The sequence below is a fragment of the Phytophthora cinnamomi genome (assembly GCF_018691715.1).
Source record: "Phytophthora cinnamomi strain GKB4 chromosome Unknown Contig81, whole genome shotgun sequence".
Lineage (NCBI taxonomy): Eukaryota > Oomycota > Peronosporomycetes > Peronosporales > Peronosporaceae > Phytophthora > Phytophthora cinnamomi.
The window spans coordinates 185,794-199,313 of record NW_027151014.1 but is presented as its reverse complement, the minus strand read 5'-3'; the positions used below and the strand labels follow the sequence as shown (position 1 = coordinate 199,313).

Genomic DNA, 13,520 nt, shown 5'->3' with positions numbered 1-13,520 from the left:
ATTGTTTACCGGTAGTTATAGTTCCAATGTCAGCTTTCGCGTAGCCCAAGTCAATGTTGAACTGAAACAGTAACACTGCTGACTCAACAGGGGGGCGGGGGCTGCAGCGAATTCGATGTCCTGTGTTGCCGTTCCGTTGATGATGCCAAGTATTAATAACACGAATATTTTACTAAATCGTCGCTACGTACCATGGTCGGTGGTATCGTCTCACAAGTTTACCATCTCCCGGCAGCACCTACATTTGATCGTTGAAAGCTATCACGAGCTCTGGAGCCAACTGCATTGCTCGTCGCCAGCTAAGAGAAGGAAGGAAAGGAAAGATCGGGCAGTGGTGCTTCCCACAACACGGAGCTCTCCGTCGCACAACGCCGCACATGACCTGGTCGTTCACAACTCGCCCGTCGTTGAAGTTGCCTCCCACTAAGTACGCGTGTGCAGCTTCCGTCCCATTGTGAAGTGCGGCACACCACTTCACTCCACCCCGAGCCTCTTCCACCGTCGGAAATCCTGATACCCAACGCCGTAATGGCGGGCGGCGGCTTCGGCTTCGGGCTGCTGACGGACGTGCAGATGCTGGGCTTCTACCAGGCGCAGCACGGCGCAGGCGCAGACGCAGACGCAGGCGCAGGCGCAACCGGCCGGCCGTTCCTGGCCTACGTGCTGCAGGTGGCCACGTCGACCGCGTCCTTCCTCGTGTTCCGGCGCTACTCGCAGGTGGCGGCGCTGGCGGCCAAGCTGCACTTCCACCCGCCCGTGGGGCTGCCGCCCAAGTACGCGCTGCAGGTGTTCCCGCTGTCGGCCGCGCAGCTGCAGCAGCGCTTCGACGGGCTGCAGGCCTTCCTGCGCGAGGTGCTGGCGCACCTGCAGCGCCAGCACGCGGCCGGCCTGCACCACGACGCGCGCTCGAGCGCCGGCCTGGACATGCAGATCTTCTGCGACTTCGTGGCGCACCACCGCAACCGCCCGCCCCGCCCGGCGCGCGGCGAGCTGCCGGACTGGGCACGGCCCGAGGCGGCCGCCAGCGCCTGGGCGGACGCCGACAGCGTCACGGACAGCGAGGACGGCGGCCTGCTGGAGAGCGACGGCGACGTGGAGCACGACGAGCACGTGGAGCCGCCGCCGCCGCCGGCGGCCCACGCCGACGCCTCCGCGCGCTTCAGGAACGAGCTGCTGCAGGCCGAGGGCGCCCTCAGCGCGCTCTGGCACTGCGTGCGCGCCTACAAGCAGGCCACGGCGGCCTGGTGGGGCGCCGCGGCCGCCGTCGTGGACGAGTACAAGCGCGTGGCCGACGTGCCGCTGTTCCGCCTCGCGGACGCGGAGGAGGAGGAGGCGGGCGACGGCCGCACGCACGCGGCGCGGCTCGCCAAGGCCCTGGAGAAGCTGCTGGAGGCCGTGCAGCCAGAGTTCGACAAGAAGTGCGAGGACGCCGTGCTGGCCCCGCTGGAGCAGCTCAGCCGCGACGTGCTGCCCGAGGTCAAGCACACGTACTGGACCAGGCACAGCAGTGTGGGCGGCAATGTGGACGCGGCCAGGGAACTGAACGCTCGGCGGCTGCAGCAGGAGCGCGAGGCGCTGCACGCCAAGCTGCGCGCGGATGTGCAGAGCAGCATGACCGCCCTGGTCGCGCTGCAGAACGAGATGCTGGCTGCCATGCATGACCAGCTGCATGGCTTCGAGCGAGTGCAGCGCATGCCACGGCAGCGCAGTCAGTCGCAACCGGTGCTAAACAGAAGAAACAGTCGTCGAGGGTGCGGGAGCATCAAGTTTTCCGTGGCAAGAACCATGCAGGCTTCGTCTTCTCGAGGAACTGACTTACGTGAGTATGACGCATCGACCAAGAACGGTAGTCTGGGCAATGAGATCTGCGAGGGACCAGCGATAACTGGCGCGAACGATGTTGACGAGGCAATGGATGCTGACAAAAGTGAACAAAGCGAAGAGGGGGAAGATGGGAACGAGAGTGACGACGAAGAAGGAACTGCAGAAGATGAAGCTGACGTGGAGAACGAGGACGAACGTGCGGTGGACAAAACTTCAGATGATCAGCATGTCGAAGAACCGAGCTCGCACATGTGGGTGTGGGGCCGGCCTCCTAGCTTAGAAGGGGGGACACCGCTGGTGCTCCGTCCGAAACAGGTATCTCTGCACAACGGACAGCCGATCGTTCAAGTGGCATGCGGCGGTGAACATTTGCTTTACTTGACGTCAACGGGGGATGTCTATAGTTACGGTGATAATGAAGACAAGAAAGCCGCGGCGGTCACTGTTGCAACCAACACCGATTCAACTGACAACGACTCGACACGAAACAATGCGAGTTCGTCATTTTTGGCACCGCATCTTGTCGAAGAACTTGCCCTGGAGAAGGCGCTTCATCGCACATCGATTGCTATGATAGCTTGCGGTGCGCAGCACTCGTTAGCTATTACAGATGCCGGAGAGCTCTACACATGGGGAAGTGGCGAAGACGGACGTCTAGGTCATGGTGATATGCGTGATCGTGCTGTGCCGCGTAAGGTCATGAGTTTGCTGCGGGAAAGTGTGGTAAATGCTAGTTGTGGCGGAGCCCATACGGCGGTACTGACAGCAAAGGGCACAGTGTTCACGTTTGGTCGAGGGCGAAATGGCCGACTAGGCCTGGGTGACAACAAGTGGCGTGACACGCCGCACCAAATTGTAGGTTTTCCACAGGGAACACGCATTTCGCACGTAGTGTGTGGTTGGAACTTCACCGCTGCGCTTGATCGACAGGGTAACATTTTCACGTGGGGTAAGACAGGCGAGGGGCAGTGTGGTCTGGGATACGTGGATAAGGATCAGGTGGTGCCGAGGTGCGTCGAGAAGCTCCATGAAGTTGCTGCAGGATCATCAGTGATCGACGTTGCGTGCGGATACACCCACACAGTTGTGCTGACAGCTAGCGGCGATCTATATTCATGGGGATTGGGAGAGTATGGACAGCTCGGCACTGGAGACGTCTATCAACCTTTACCAGCGCGTGTGCAGCTGCCTCCGGACGCGCTGTGCGCCCCAGATCAGTTGACGCGAGTGTATTGTGGCGCTTTCCACTCCATCGCAACAACAGAGAAACGTGTGATGTTCGCGTGGGGACTCAACTCATACGGAGCGTGCGGGCTCGGCCACACTGCGAACAAGGATAAGCCCGAGCGCATTGATTGTTTTTCTTCTCGAACCGAACTTGTTGTGGCTTGTGGACATAAGTATACAATTGCGCTTGAAGTGCATCCAGCTCTTTACGGGCACCCATCGTCGTCATCCCATGCAATGATGCAGACAGGGGCAGCAGTGGATGGATTAGAAATACCAAGAACGCAAAGGCAGTATTCCGAGGGCAGTGAGGCGAGTGAAGATGATCCGTTTTACGGCCGAGGCTCGCCCGGGCGGCCGGCTACTCCCCCAGTTGGAACCCGTCGTCACCGACGAGGCTCTCCTCCAACCTTAGCGATGGATCTCGGTGACGCCCCCCGTGAGGCTATTCACGAGAAGGAAGAAGAGCTGCGACGCGCCAAGAAACTCTGGCGAACACGTATCCTGCGCGATTGGGAAGAAAATAAGGACACCCCTCTGGCGCATTCGCTTTGGCGACAGGGAATTCCGCCATCCATTCGAGCGCGAGTGTGGCCTATGGCGATTGGTAATAAGCTGAAAGTGACTCCAGAGATGTTCAAGATCTATCGTCGACGGGCGGCCGCATACAAGAAGGACCGAGCTGCGAAAGAAAAGAATGACGATGTGGACGGTGGGCGTGAACATACCTTGGCACTGATTGACACGGACTTGCCACGCACCTTCCCGTCGCTGAAGTTGTTCGATTCAAGCGGGCCGTACTACGCCTTCTTGCTAGAGGTGCTTGAAACGTATGCGTGCTACCGACCAGATTTGGGGTACATTCAAGGCATGTCGTACCTGGCGGCCATGCTGTGTCTGCACATGCCGCAAGACCGCTACTTGGCTTTTCAGTGCCTAGCCAACCTCATGGTGAACGAGCATCTCTTCACGTTCTACCTACTGGATGCCGACCTTGCGAATGTGTACTACACACTCTTTGATACGTTTTTGAACTCGCGGCTCCCCCACTTACACGCTCATCTCCGGGAAATCGGCGTGTTTTCCTGCTCCATGTACCTGATGAATTGGCTACAGACACTGTTTCTACAAGTTCTCCCACTCGAGTCGGCAGCTCGTGTGTTTGACAACTTTTTGCTTGATGGCACTGTGTTTCTGTTCCGCACGGCCATGGCGATTCACGAGCTGTTGGCGCCGCAGCTGTTGGCCGCTGAAATGGACGTTGCGCTCCCGTTGCTGCAGCGCAACGTGATCTACCAAGATGTCTGGAACGTACGCGTCTCGGAGCAGTCTCTTTTCGATACCGTGTCCACCATCGCCGTTCCCAGTCACATTTACTCTGCCTTGGACCGTGTTGTGAATGACGTCTTCTTCTACGAAAAGCGCGGCGACACGGACAGCATTGGCGGGAAGAGGATGATGGCTTTCGCTAGCGGTGGTCAGAGCGTTGGCATCGGTCACGTGAAGCATGAGCGCCGCCGCATGTACGCCATTAGCGATGCTCTGAATGGCGTGTTGGGTGGCTTTTGAGTCGAGTGTAGCCGTGGGTATATTATTTGGGTTTTCTAGTGTGCAGATGAAATCGAGCCTGAAAGTTTCGTTATCGAGTCAAAAGTCCTAAGCTCCATACCCTCGGAGGAATCGACTGTCCCGACGCGGGGCTATGCTTCGCGCACGAGTGGCGTGAATGGTCTCCTTTCCGGAGCTATACTGTCAGTCTCTAGACCATCTTTTGCCTGCCAACATTTGGAACCCAAAGACATTCTACCGCGGAAGACGGAGGTAGTCGTGTGTGTCAGTTGAAATTCTCCGTTGTAGTTCGAAAGGAGGGTTAGCGTGACATCCCTGGGATGCTTGCAAGCGATGCTCACTATGTGAGTCGGGCACGACACACCCTGTCCAGAGAAAAGAAGCAGGGTTGTTGGTGCGGCACATTTCACGCGGTGATGTCCTCATGCGCGCTATCGTGGAGATGAGCTGATCCGAAGGACGCGTCAGGGTTGGTACCAAGGCGGGTTTGATCGAACGGGGTCGTATTGTGTCACGTCGCTCTAACGGGACGACATCGGCAGGCTGCAGCAAAGCGCCAGAACTGTCCAACTGCGATGCAAGTTGAACAGTCAACTTGCCATTCTTTTCTCAAACTAATGATACCACGTAAGGAGCGCTGCATCATCCAGCACGGTGATCGGTCTCACAGTCAAGGCAGCGGTCTCTCTTACTCAGCCATGGCCAGCAGCATATTGTACTCGCCTGCCGGCCCCCCACCAAAAAGACATGGGACGGCCCGCGGTCTTAGTCTTAGGACGGGGGCAGCCCTCCCTCCTCCACCGAGCGAGCGCGAGGCGAGCGTGGATGCCAAAGGGACCGACTGACGTCCGCCCTGCAACGCGACGACGGTTGAAACGCACAGGTTGAAGTTGCGCGGCCCTTGGCGGACCAATCAGCGCGCGCGTCCCCGAAAGATACCTATAATTTACGTTTCCGGGCTAAGCGCCGTTACGCGCCAAACGGCACTCGCGTTGCGGTTTCGAGGCGAAACGGCCGCTCTCTTGGCGCGAGTATGGTGGTTCGAAATCGGTGCATTTGCCTGCCTCCCGGTGCTAGTCAGCGCCCGGGTCGGGGTCGAGTGGCGCTGGTGCCGCCGCGATCGATCGCAACGGTCCAGCGCGCCCTGGGGATTCGCCGCGGTGACGCCAGCGCATTTATCATGAGGAGCCGCTGGCGACGCGGCTCCGGCGTTTCGCCCCGGGCGCGGCGCCAATGCAAATGAGTTGCGCGTCAGGGGTGGTGGGGAGGGGAGGAGGCTCGTGTCCCAGTGCTGGGCTGGTCCGGCGCTGCGTCTGCATCCCCCTTGTCTTCGCTTCGCACATCAGAACGCTGGAAGGGGAGAGCGTTCTCCGTTTGATCTCCCGCGCGCAGTAGTCAGCGGCGAATAACGTCAAGGGTGGGAGGGCCGCTCCGAAGCAGAAAGCGGCCGGTAGTCCCGCAGACAAGGCGAGACCCCCGCCACCGACGCCTCAGAGCCGCACGACGCAGCTGTCCATGCGGGCGCGCACTCACGTGTTGCCTGCAGCGACGTAGGGCGCTGCTCGAGCCTGTGTTCGTTAACTGTGTAGGCTATTAGGAGAAACCATCTTCGTGCAGCGCTTCAGTGCTGCATACAACCCTACCTGATGACACGAGAGCGGAATTCTGTTCGCGTTTAGTCCACACTCGGGAGGATGTCGGGAGTCACAGCTTAATGGCGTTTTGGTCATTCTCCATTTTATCCTTATATTCATGTCACTGAGCTTTCTCCTCCTAATACTTGTATGGAGTGCGAACACAATACATCGGCGAAGCAACGACGCATTCGCTTTCAAGCAAGGACAGACTTGTTTCCCCGAGAAAGTAGTCAAGTGAGCGCCCGAGCGTGTCAACACGAGCCCGAATGTCAAGACGAATCCAACAGTGTTAGTGCAAGGAAGCAGTAGTACCGCTGAAGTTGAAGTCGACGCGTTTAGCTCGAAAAAGAAATTGAGCATGACATGCGGGTCGTTCCCGTGCGGCAGATGCTGGGGCTGTAATGGCTCAGTGTCAGGGAGTAGTCTACTCCGACTAGGGAGGAGCACCGACCAGGCTGGTCACCAGCATCACGCGGCACCCGTGAGTCAGGTATCGCACCCACGCTGTCCAGCATGGGCGGAGTGCTAAAGTTCACCAGGAGAAGAAATCCAGCCCACTGTGCGTCTCACACACAGCCTTCACCCAACCCACATGAAAGTGACATCGCAGTCGGCAGTGACAAGCTTTCGCTCGCTTCAACCATAGAGCGCCGACCACGCGCAGGGCCTTCAAGTTCGCCTGAAGCGCAATCACCATGCACGCCTGTGCGTCATGCTATCACCGCAATGCCACGACGCGCCGCTTGAGCTCGAGAACGCCGGCCCAGTATTGGATTGACGAAGCACAGTCCATGCACGCTGTAGACGAAAGCCGAGTACACAGGCTCGAGCAGCGCCCTACGGTCGCCGTAGGCAACACGTGAGTGCGCGCCCGCATGGACAGCTGCGTCGTGCGGCTCTGAGGCGTCGGTGGCGGGGGTCTCGCCTTGTCTGCGGGACTACCGGCCGCTTTCTGCTTCGGAGCGGCCCTCCCACCCTTGACGTTATGCGCCGCTGACTACTGCGCGCGGGAGATCAAACGGAGAACGCTCTCCCCTTCCAGCGTTCTGATGTGCGAAGCGAAGACAAGGGGGATGCAGACGCAGCGCCGGACCGGCCCAGCACTGGGACACGAGCCTCCTCCCCTCCCCACCACCCCTGACGCGCAACTCATTTGCATTGGCGCCGCGCCCGGGGCGAAACGCCGGAGCCGCGTCGCCAGCGGCTCCTCATGATAAATGCGCTGGCGTCACCGCGGCGAATCCCCAGGGCGCGCTGGACCGTTGCGATCGATCGCGGCGGCACCAGCGCCACTCGACCCCGACCCGGGCGCTGACTAGCACCGGGAGGCAGGCAAATGCACCGATTTCGAACCACCATACTCGCGCCAAGAGAGCGGCCGTTTCGCCTCGAAACCGCAACGCGAGTGCCGTTTGGCGCGTAACGGCGCTTAGCCCGGAAACGTAAATTATAGGTATCTTTCGGGGACGCGCGCGCTGATTGGCCCGCCAAGGGCCGCGCAACTTCAACCTGTGCGTTTCAACCGTCGTCGCGTTGCAGGGCGGACGTCAGTCGGTCCCTTTGGCATCCACGCTCGCCTCGCGCTCGCTCGGTGGAGGAGGGAGGGCTGCCCCCGTCCTAAGACTAAGACCGCGGGCCGTCCCATGTCTTTTTGGTGGGGGGCCGGCAGGCGAGTACAATACGCTGCTGGCCATGCTGCAGCGGGTGCTAAGATAGTAGGAGACCGCCGCTTGGCTGAGACCGATCACTGCATTGGATACTTCAAGGCACCACACTGCTTTGTTTCGCGTTCCAGTGCTCGAGGACACCGGGTGGGTGTGACCCGGTGGGGGCAGCGCGGAGCAGACACGCGAGGCTGGCAGTCCAGCACGCCTTCCACGGGCGTACCGGAGAAGATGGTTCGGCGTGCTTTCGAAGAACCCAGCGGCGGGCCCGATGTGTGGGCCCCCTATAGTCTCCGTTACCAGGCATGATTCTTGCGAGCATTACGGCGGTGGTAGTCAGTGATTTCAGTTCGGAGCCAGCAAAACCTTCAAGGCCTTCAAGGCCTTCAAGGCCCTCGCGAAGGTTAGTGACGGCGCAGCCCGTTTGCAGCGCTAGGGACAGAGCCAATACAGCCCGCCGAGGCTTATTCGGCTGCTTCAACACGGTGACAGCTCGGCTCCGCGCCGCGTGAGTGCGCGGCCGCCCCCCGTCCCTTACCCAGCGCGTTCCGCCGAGCAGTCGAGTCGAGTCGACCCAATGGTCAAGTAAGCAGCAGGTAGCCCCGCCTGCTGCCTGTTGCCGGCCGGCAGGAGCTGGAAATTTGCCAACATTTCAGTGTATCGCCGCGGGTCAAGCAGGACTCGGACCCTTTTGCAATCGAACGAGCTTCTACAGAACGCACGCTGGCCGTTATAGCAAAACTGCCGCATAATAGAAGAAAAGCAGCCACTACGTACGTGCGCGCCCATAGGCCGGCCACGGGCCTCGCTCGCGGCGCCCCTCGATCTCCGCGCCTCACGATAGTCACTTTCCATTCACCTGTCTCGGCCCGAAGCCCGCTTCAAGCAGCTCAGCAGCGCCGCCGACGACAGCGATGTCGCACGCCATGACGCCCGCCGACTGGCGATCCAGCGAGGACGCCGAGTACGCGTTCATGCTCTTCCACCACGACACACAGACCACCCAGTACCACCAGCACCAACAGGCACAGGTAGCAGCGCAGTACGCCGCCCCCAATATGCACCCAGCGCTCTGCAACAACGCCCTAAGCGACGAGGAGATCCTGGACGAGATCTTCCAGGAGATCATGTCGCCCGGCCCACAGGACCAGGAGCTGCCGGTCGCCGACATGGCCAGCAGCCCCGCACTTTTCAGCCCCGTGCTCACACCCACGTCGGCACTCGCGACCGCCTCCTCTTCGGCCCCATCCACACCGCAGCTCACCAGCACGATTCGCCGGCCGTCCGCCTCGCTCGGATCCATCTCGCCCAACATGGCCGCGGCCCTGCGCGTGCCGACGTTCCCTATGGGCCACGCCACTGGCGCCGCCCGCAACACAGCCTTCTTCCCTATGCTCACCGAGCAAAAGGTGCGCGTCAGCACCGGCCTCGGCGCCTTCAGCGCTCACCACAGCTCCATGCTCTTCACGTCACCGACGGCCGCCAGCCGCCGCGGCTACCGGCGCACGAACCGGCCAAGCCGCATGCAGAAGAAGAAGCCGGCCTCACGCATTTGCCGCATGCCCGGCTGCACCAAGGGCATCCGCTCGCGTGGCCTGTGCAAGGCCCACGGTGGCGGCCGGCGGTGTACGACGCCCGGCTGCGAGATCAGCGACCAGGGCGGAGGCCACTGCATCGCACACGGCGGCGGCCGCCGCTGCTCGGTCACAGGCTGCCAGAAGTCGGCGCAGTCCAAGGGCCTGTGCAAGCTGCACGGCGGCGCTCGGCTGTGCCGCCTGCCGGACTGCAACAAGAACGGCCAGATCAAGGGCCTGTGCCGGCTGCACTACAGCCTGACCATGGCGACCAAGAACTCCGCCGCCAAGGCAGCCGCAACCGTGCCGTCTTCCATGCCCGTGGCCGTGAAGCTCGAGAACCCGAGCACTTGCGGCCCGTGCGACTTCGAGTTGCGTGTGTAAACAGCGTGCTCGACGTTCGCAATGCTGTCTCGGCCTCTCCACACCCGGCCAGCATATCGTGTAGTTAGTAGAAATCCCCATATACAAAATCGCGCCTGAACATAGCTGTAAATACCCCCAGCACAAACAATACAACCCATAGATGCACCATCCATCTCGTCCTGCGTTGCCCTTGCCGTCGACGGAGACGTTCGCCGACGAACAAGTCGGAGAAATCGAGCCAGAGTTGCGGACACAGGGGGACAATGAGGACCCGCCCGCTCTGCGCCGAGAGCTAAGCACGTTGAAGTTGATCGTTTCGACCTGGGTTGACCGCGTTGCGCTCGGTCTCAGCAAGCACCCTCTTGCTTCTACCCTTCGTCGTCAGTGCTCGAGGTGAGCTCGGGCCGACGAGCGTTCAGGCACCCTGACGCTACTGCTAGCGCTCGGCAAAAGAGGCGTCGCCAGCTCATTCTGGCCCAGACAGGGCGCCTCGGTCCAGCTGAACCAAAAAAATCCCTCCGCAGCAACGGCACTACATGTACCGCCGAGTCGGTCGTGTCGCGCACAAAGGGCGCTCTAGCCCGGCCCTGCAACAAGTAGATACACACAAAAGGGCAACCTACACCCACCCACTTCAACTTGCGGATTGCGTCACCCTCCGCTCGTCCGTGATTGGCTGCTAAAATTATCTGCACAAACAGCCAATCACAGAGCGGGCCCAGTTGACCGGGGCCATCTCAGAACACCTGCATCACCTCGGGCCATGGCGACGGCGGCGGACCTGGCCGAGCAGCTCAAGCTGCAGGGCAACCAGTGCTTCCAGCGCGGCAAGTTCCACGCGGCCATCGACATGTACACGGAGGCCATCGTGCTGGCGCCGGGCCGCTCGCTGTACTACTCGAACCGCGCGCTGTGCCAGTCCAAGCTGGAGCGCTGGGAGAGCTGCCGCGACGACTGCGAGCTGGCGCTCAAGTTCGACGCGCTCAACGCCAAGGCCAGCTACATGCTGGGCACGAGCCTCATGCACCTGCTGGCCTTCGACGCGGCCGTGGAGGCGCTGCAGACGGCGCTCAGCAGCGCCGAGAAGACGCGCAAGGCGCGCGCCTTCCAGCAGGACATCGCCGCGGAGCTGCGCCGCGCCAAGAAGCGCCAGTGGCTCCACGCGCAGCGCCAGCGGCTCGCGCGCCACGAGAAGGCCAAGACGCAGCTGCACAAGCTCTTCGGGGCCAGCCACACGGCCGAGCTGCTGGCGGGCCAGGCCGACGAGGCCGACGCGCTGCTGGCCTACGTGGAGCACATGGCCGCGTGCTTCGAGAAGGACATGTACCCGGGCGAGGTGCCCGACTACTTCACGTGCCCCATCAGCATGGAGATCATGCACGACCCCGTCACGACCCCCAACGGCGTGTCGTACGTCGAGCTGTCGTGTTAAGTTAGCCTTTGTCTTGAGTAAGAGATGTTTATTGTGTGTCGTTGCTGGTTGTAGATACGAGCGGCAGTGCTTGGAGGAGCATCTGCGGCGCAACGGCGCGGTGGACCCGCTGACGCGCAAGAAGCTGACGCTGGACATGCTGCGCCCCAATACGTCTCTGCGCGCGGCGATCCAGGATTACCTCGACAAGAATTCGTGGGCGTACGAGTATTAGCGCGGCGTGGCGGGGGAGGGGGACGAGCGTCTGGCGACTGCAACCTAGGAACGTATCACTACCGCTAACAGACGCAGATTAATTACGTGCTGCAGGACGCGCTTCTTGTTGGTGTTGGTGGAAATCCAGCTGCGGTTGCATCTTGACAACTAACGGATTAGCATCGTGCTGTGGCTGCGATACAGGTTGGTGAGTTCTGTCGCAGTCATGCTGAGATACCCAAGGAGTCCTTGCAAACACGTATATCTACTGCTGTTCGTTTATTGAACTTGTTTTGTGCAGCTTAGGGGACGGAACAACAGCAGTGCCTGTAGTTCACGCGCAGACAACGCAGCTGCCGTCCTTGAGGCTCACGTACTCCAAGGTCCGGACTTCGCTCACAGTCGTTCACGTTGGCGTAGTGGCACAATCGCAGCTCTGAGTATCTATCACCGACTGGTTTGTTTTGCGGAGGCGATAGATCATGTACAGCACCACTTGAACTACACACAGCACTATGCCGATTGCATTCGGAAATGAGCACAAGTGTGTCGCCTTGCACCGTGCTGAACAAGACCCAGATGATGGCGTTCGCGAGGAAGGTGGCGCTCGTGGTGATCGGAATCGTTGATGCATCCTTCGTCTGGATCACCTCCCTTACCGTCTCAAGAGGCGAGGCATACAACGCCAAATTGATTAAGCCGCTCAGAGTCCCGAGGGTGTTTTCCACTGCGTCGTCAGATTGACTGGTAACCCCGCTGGTGCCGAGTGTGTAATACAGCGTGTAGGCAGCAAGTACTTTGAACGCGACACCGGACAGCTTGTGCATTCGGGCGTGGTCCTGGGTCCAGTGATAGTAGATCCCAGCGAAGGTGATCGACGCAAGCATGCCGACCGCATACGCCACGAAGAGCGGAGGAACGCTGTTGGCAACGCGCGCATACATCACCCACGCGTAACAGTTGCAGAAGATCAGGATGGCCGGAAGCACGGACACAGTTCCCGTCGAGCGGGTCTTGTAGATTCTCCAGAAATCCGGAAACGGAGCAAGCACAGCCGCGATGGCACTGGAAATGGAGAGAATGTTGAGAATGCTGATCCACGACATTGTGATGTTGGGAAAATGCGTGTGAGTAGGCCAAACGAAAACGAAAGTGCGCAAAGTGGAAATCAATGGGCGAGATATGAAATCGGTCATCTATGCTGAGTGTACCATGCTGGTGGTCTTCAAGGAGACACGCGGACAAGTCCTTCAAATGGGTCGCATTGAAGTTCCAATACTTGAACGCCAAACGTTGTCAACTTCATGACAGATTCATCCTCGTGAAAACTGTAACATCCGAATGCAGAGTGTGATGCAGTAGGATTTCTTACACATAGTGTGATGCAGTAAGATTCTTGAATTCGTTTCAGGCTGCAACTTGCAGCGCACATTTACACGCCATCAAAGATTGTTTTCAGCTATGAAACCCGCTAAGGCCTTACCTCGCAATGTAGCGAGCTGCACAGTAAGAAAAATGTAGGGTGTTTTGGCTTTAATTTCAGCTTAGCTGCTCAATCGTTGTAGCTGCAGTGAAGTTATCTATAAAAGATGTGGTTTGTTGTCGGTACACGTCGTCGTGTCTGACCGAAAAATCTTACTGGAGGCGCTTGCGTTCTTATCGCAGTCATCCATCCCCCCATCTATTCTTTCAAGACGGAATGTCACTCAGATCGATAACGAAATGGCCAGCCTACGGTCACCTTTCCAGCCTGGGTGCTTTGTTTGGTTTTCGTGGAGGCGCGTTTGGTATCTGGCAAGAGTGGAGGAAACCCGCGACACGGTGCCTGGTGACCAAGACGTGGAGCTGCTGCTTCATATTCATGGAGAATCACTCACAAAAGACAAGTGGCTAACTTTCCATCGCGATGGCACGCCTACTATGGGAGCCCCACCGTTGAGTCTGCTCCAAATACTACCAACTGCACTTGCGTGCGTTGGGTCACTACCGGCCGTCGGAAATCGGGTCCAGCTTCTCGTAGTGGACCAGACAC

At 59.5% G+C, this 13,520-nt stretch overlaps 3 protein-coding genes across 6 annotated transcripts; all 3 read left to right on the top strand.

Annotated features, from left to right (window-relative positions):
- Positions 1-528: 528 nt before the first annotated feature.
- Positions 529-4,620, top strand: IUM83_12406 (Regulator of chromosome condensation (RCC1)-like protein; the record flags this gene model as incomplete). Of its 3 annotated transcripts, XM_067937030.1 has the most annotated exons (2): positions 727-2,075; positions 2,140-2,206. In XM_067937030.1, the coding sequence occupies 2 exons, from the start codon at positions 727-729 to the stop codon at positions 2,204-2,206; spliced, it is 1,416 nt and encodes a 471-aa protein (XP_067785227.1). The 3 variants fall into 3 exon arrangements, with proteins under 3 accessions (XP_067785228.1, XP_067785227.1, XP_067785229.1); XM_067937029.1 differs by having other exon boundaries at positions 529-4,620; XM_067937028.1 differs by lacking the exons at positions 727-2,075; positions 2,140-2,206 and adding an exon at positions 3,469-4,620.
- Positions 4,621-8,835: 4,215 nt separating this feature from the next.
- On the top strand, positions 8,836-9,879 carry IUM83_12405 (WRKY transcription factor 19; the record flags this gene model as incomplete). Its single annotated transcript, XM_067937027.1, has 1 exon — positions 8,836-9,879. The coding sequence occupies one exon, from the start codon at positions 8,836-8,838 to the stop codon at positions 9,877-9,879; it is 1,044 nt and encodes a 347-aa protein (XP_067785224.1).
- Positions 9,880-10,624: 745 nt separating this feature from the next.
- Positions 10,625-11,928, top strand: IUM83_12404 (E3 ubiquitin-protein ligase CHIP; the record flags this gene model as incomplete). 2 transcript variants are annotated; one of them, XM_067937025.1, is made up of 4 exons in its annotated part: positions 10,625-11,271; positions 11,348-11,488; positions 11,669-11,692; positions 11,790-11,928. In XM_067937025.1, 4 exons carry the CDS (start codon positions 10,625-10,627, stop codon positions 11,926-11,928), a joined length of 951 nt encoding a protein of 316 aa, XP_067785266.1. The 2 variants fall into 2 exon arrangements, with proteins under 2 accessions (XP_067785266.1, XP_067785265.1); XM_067937026.1 differs by having other exon boundaries at positions 11,637-11,696.
- Positions 11,929-13,520: the final 1,592 nt, after the last annotated feature.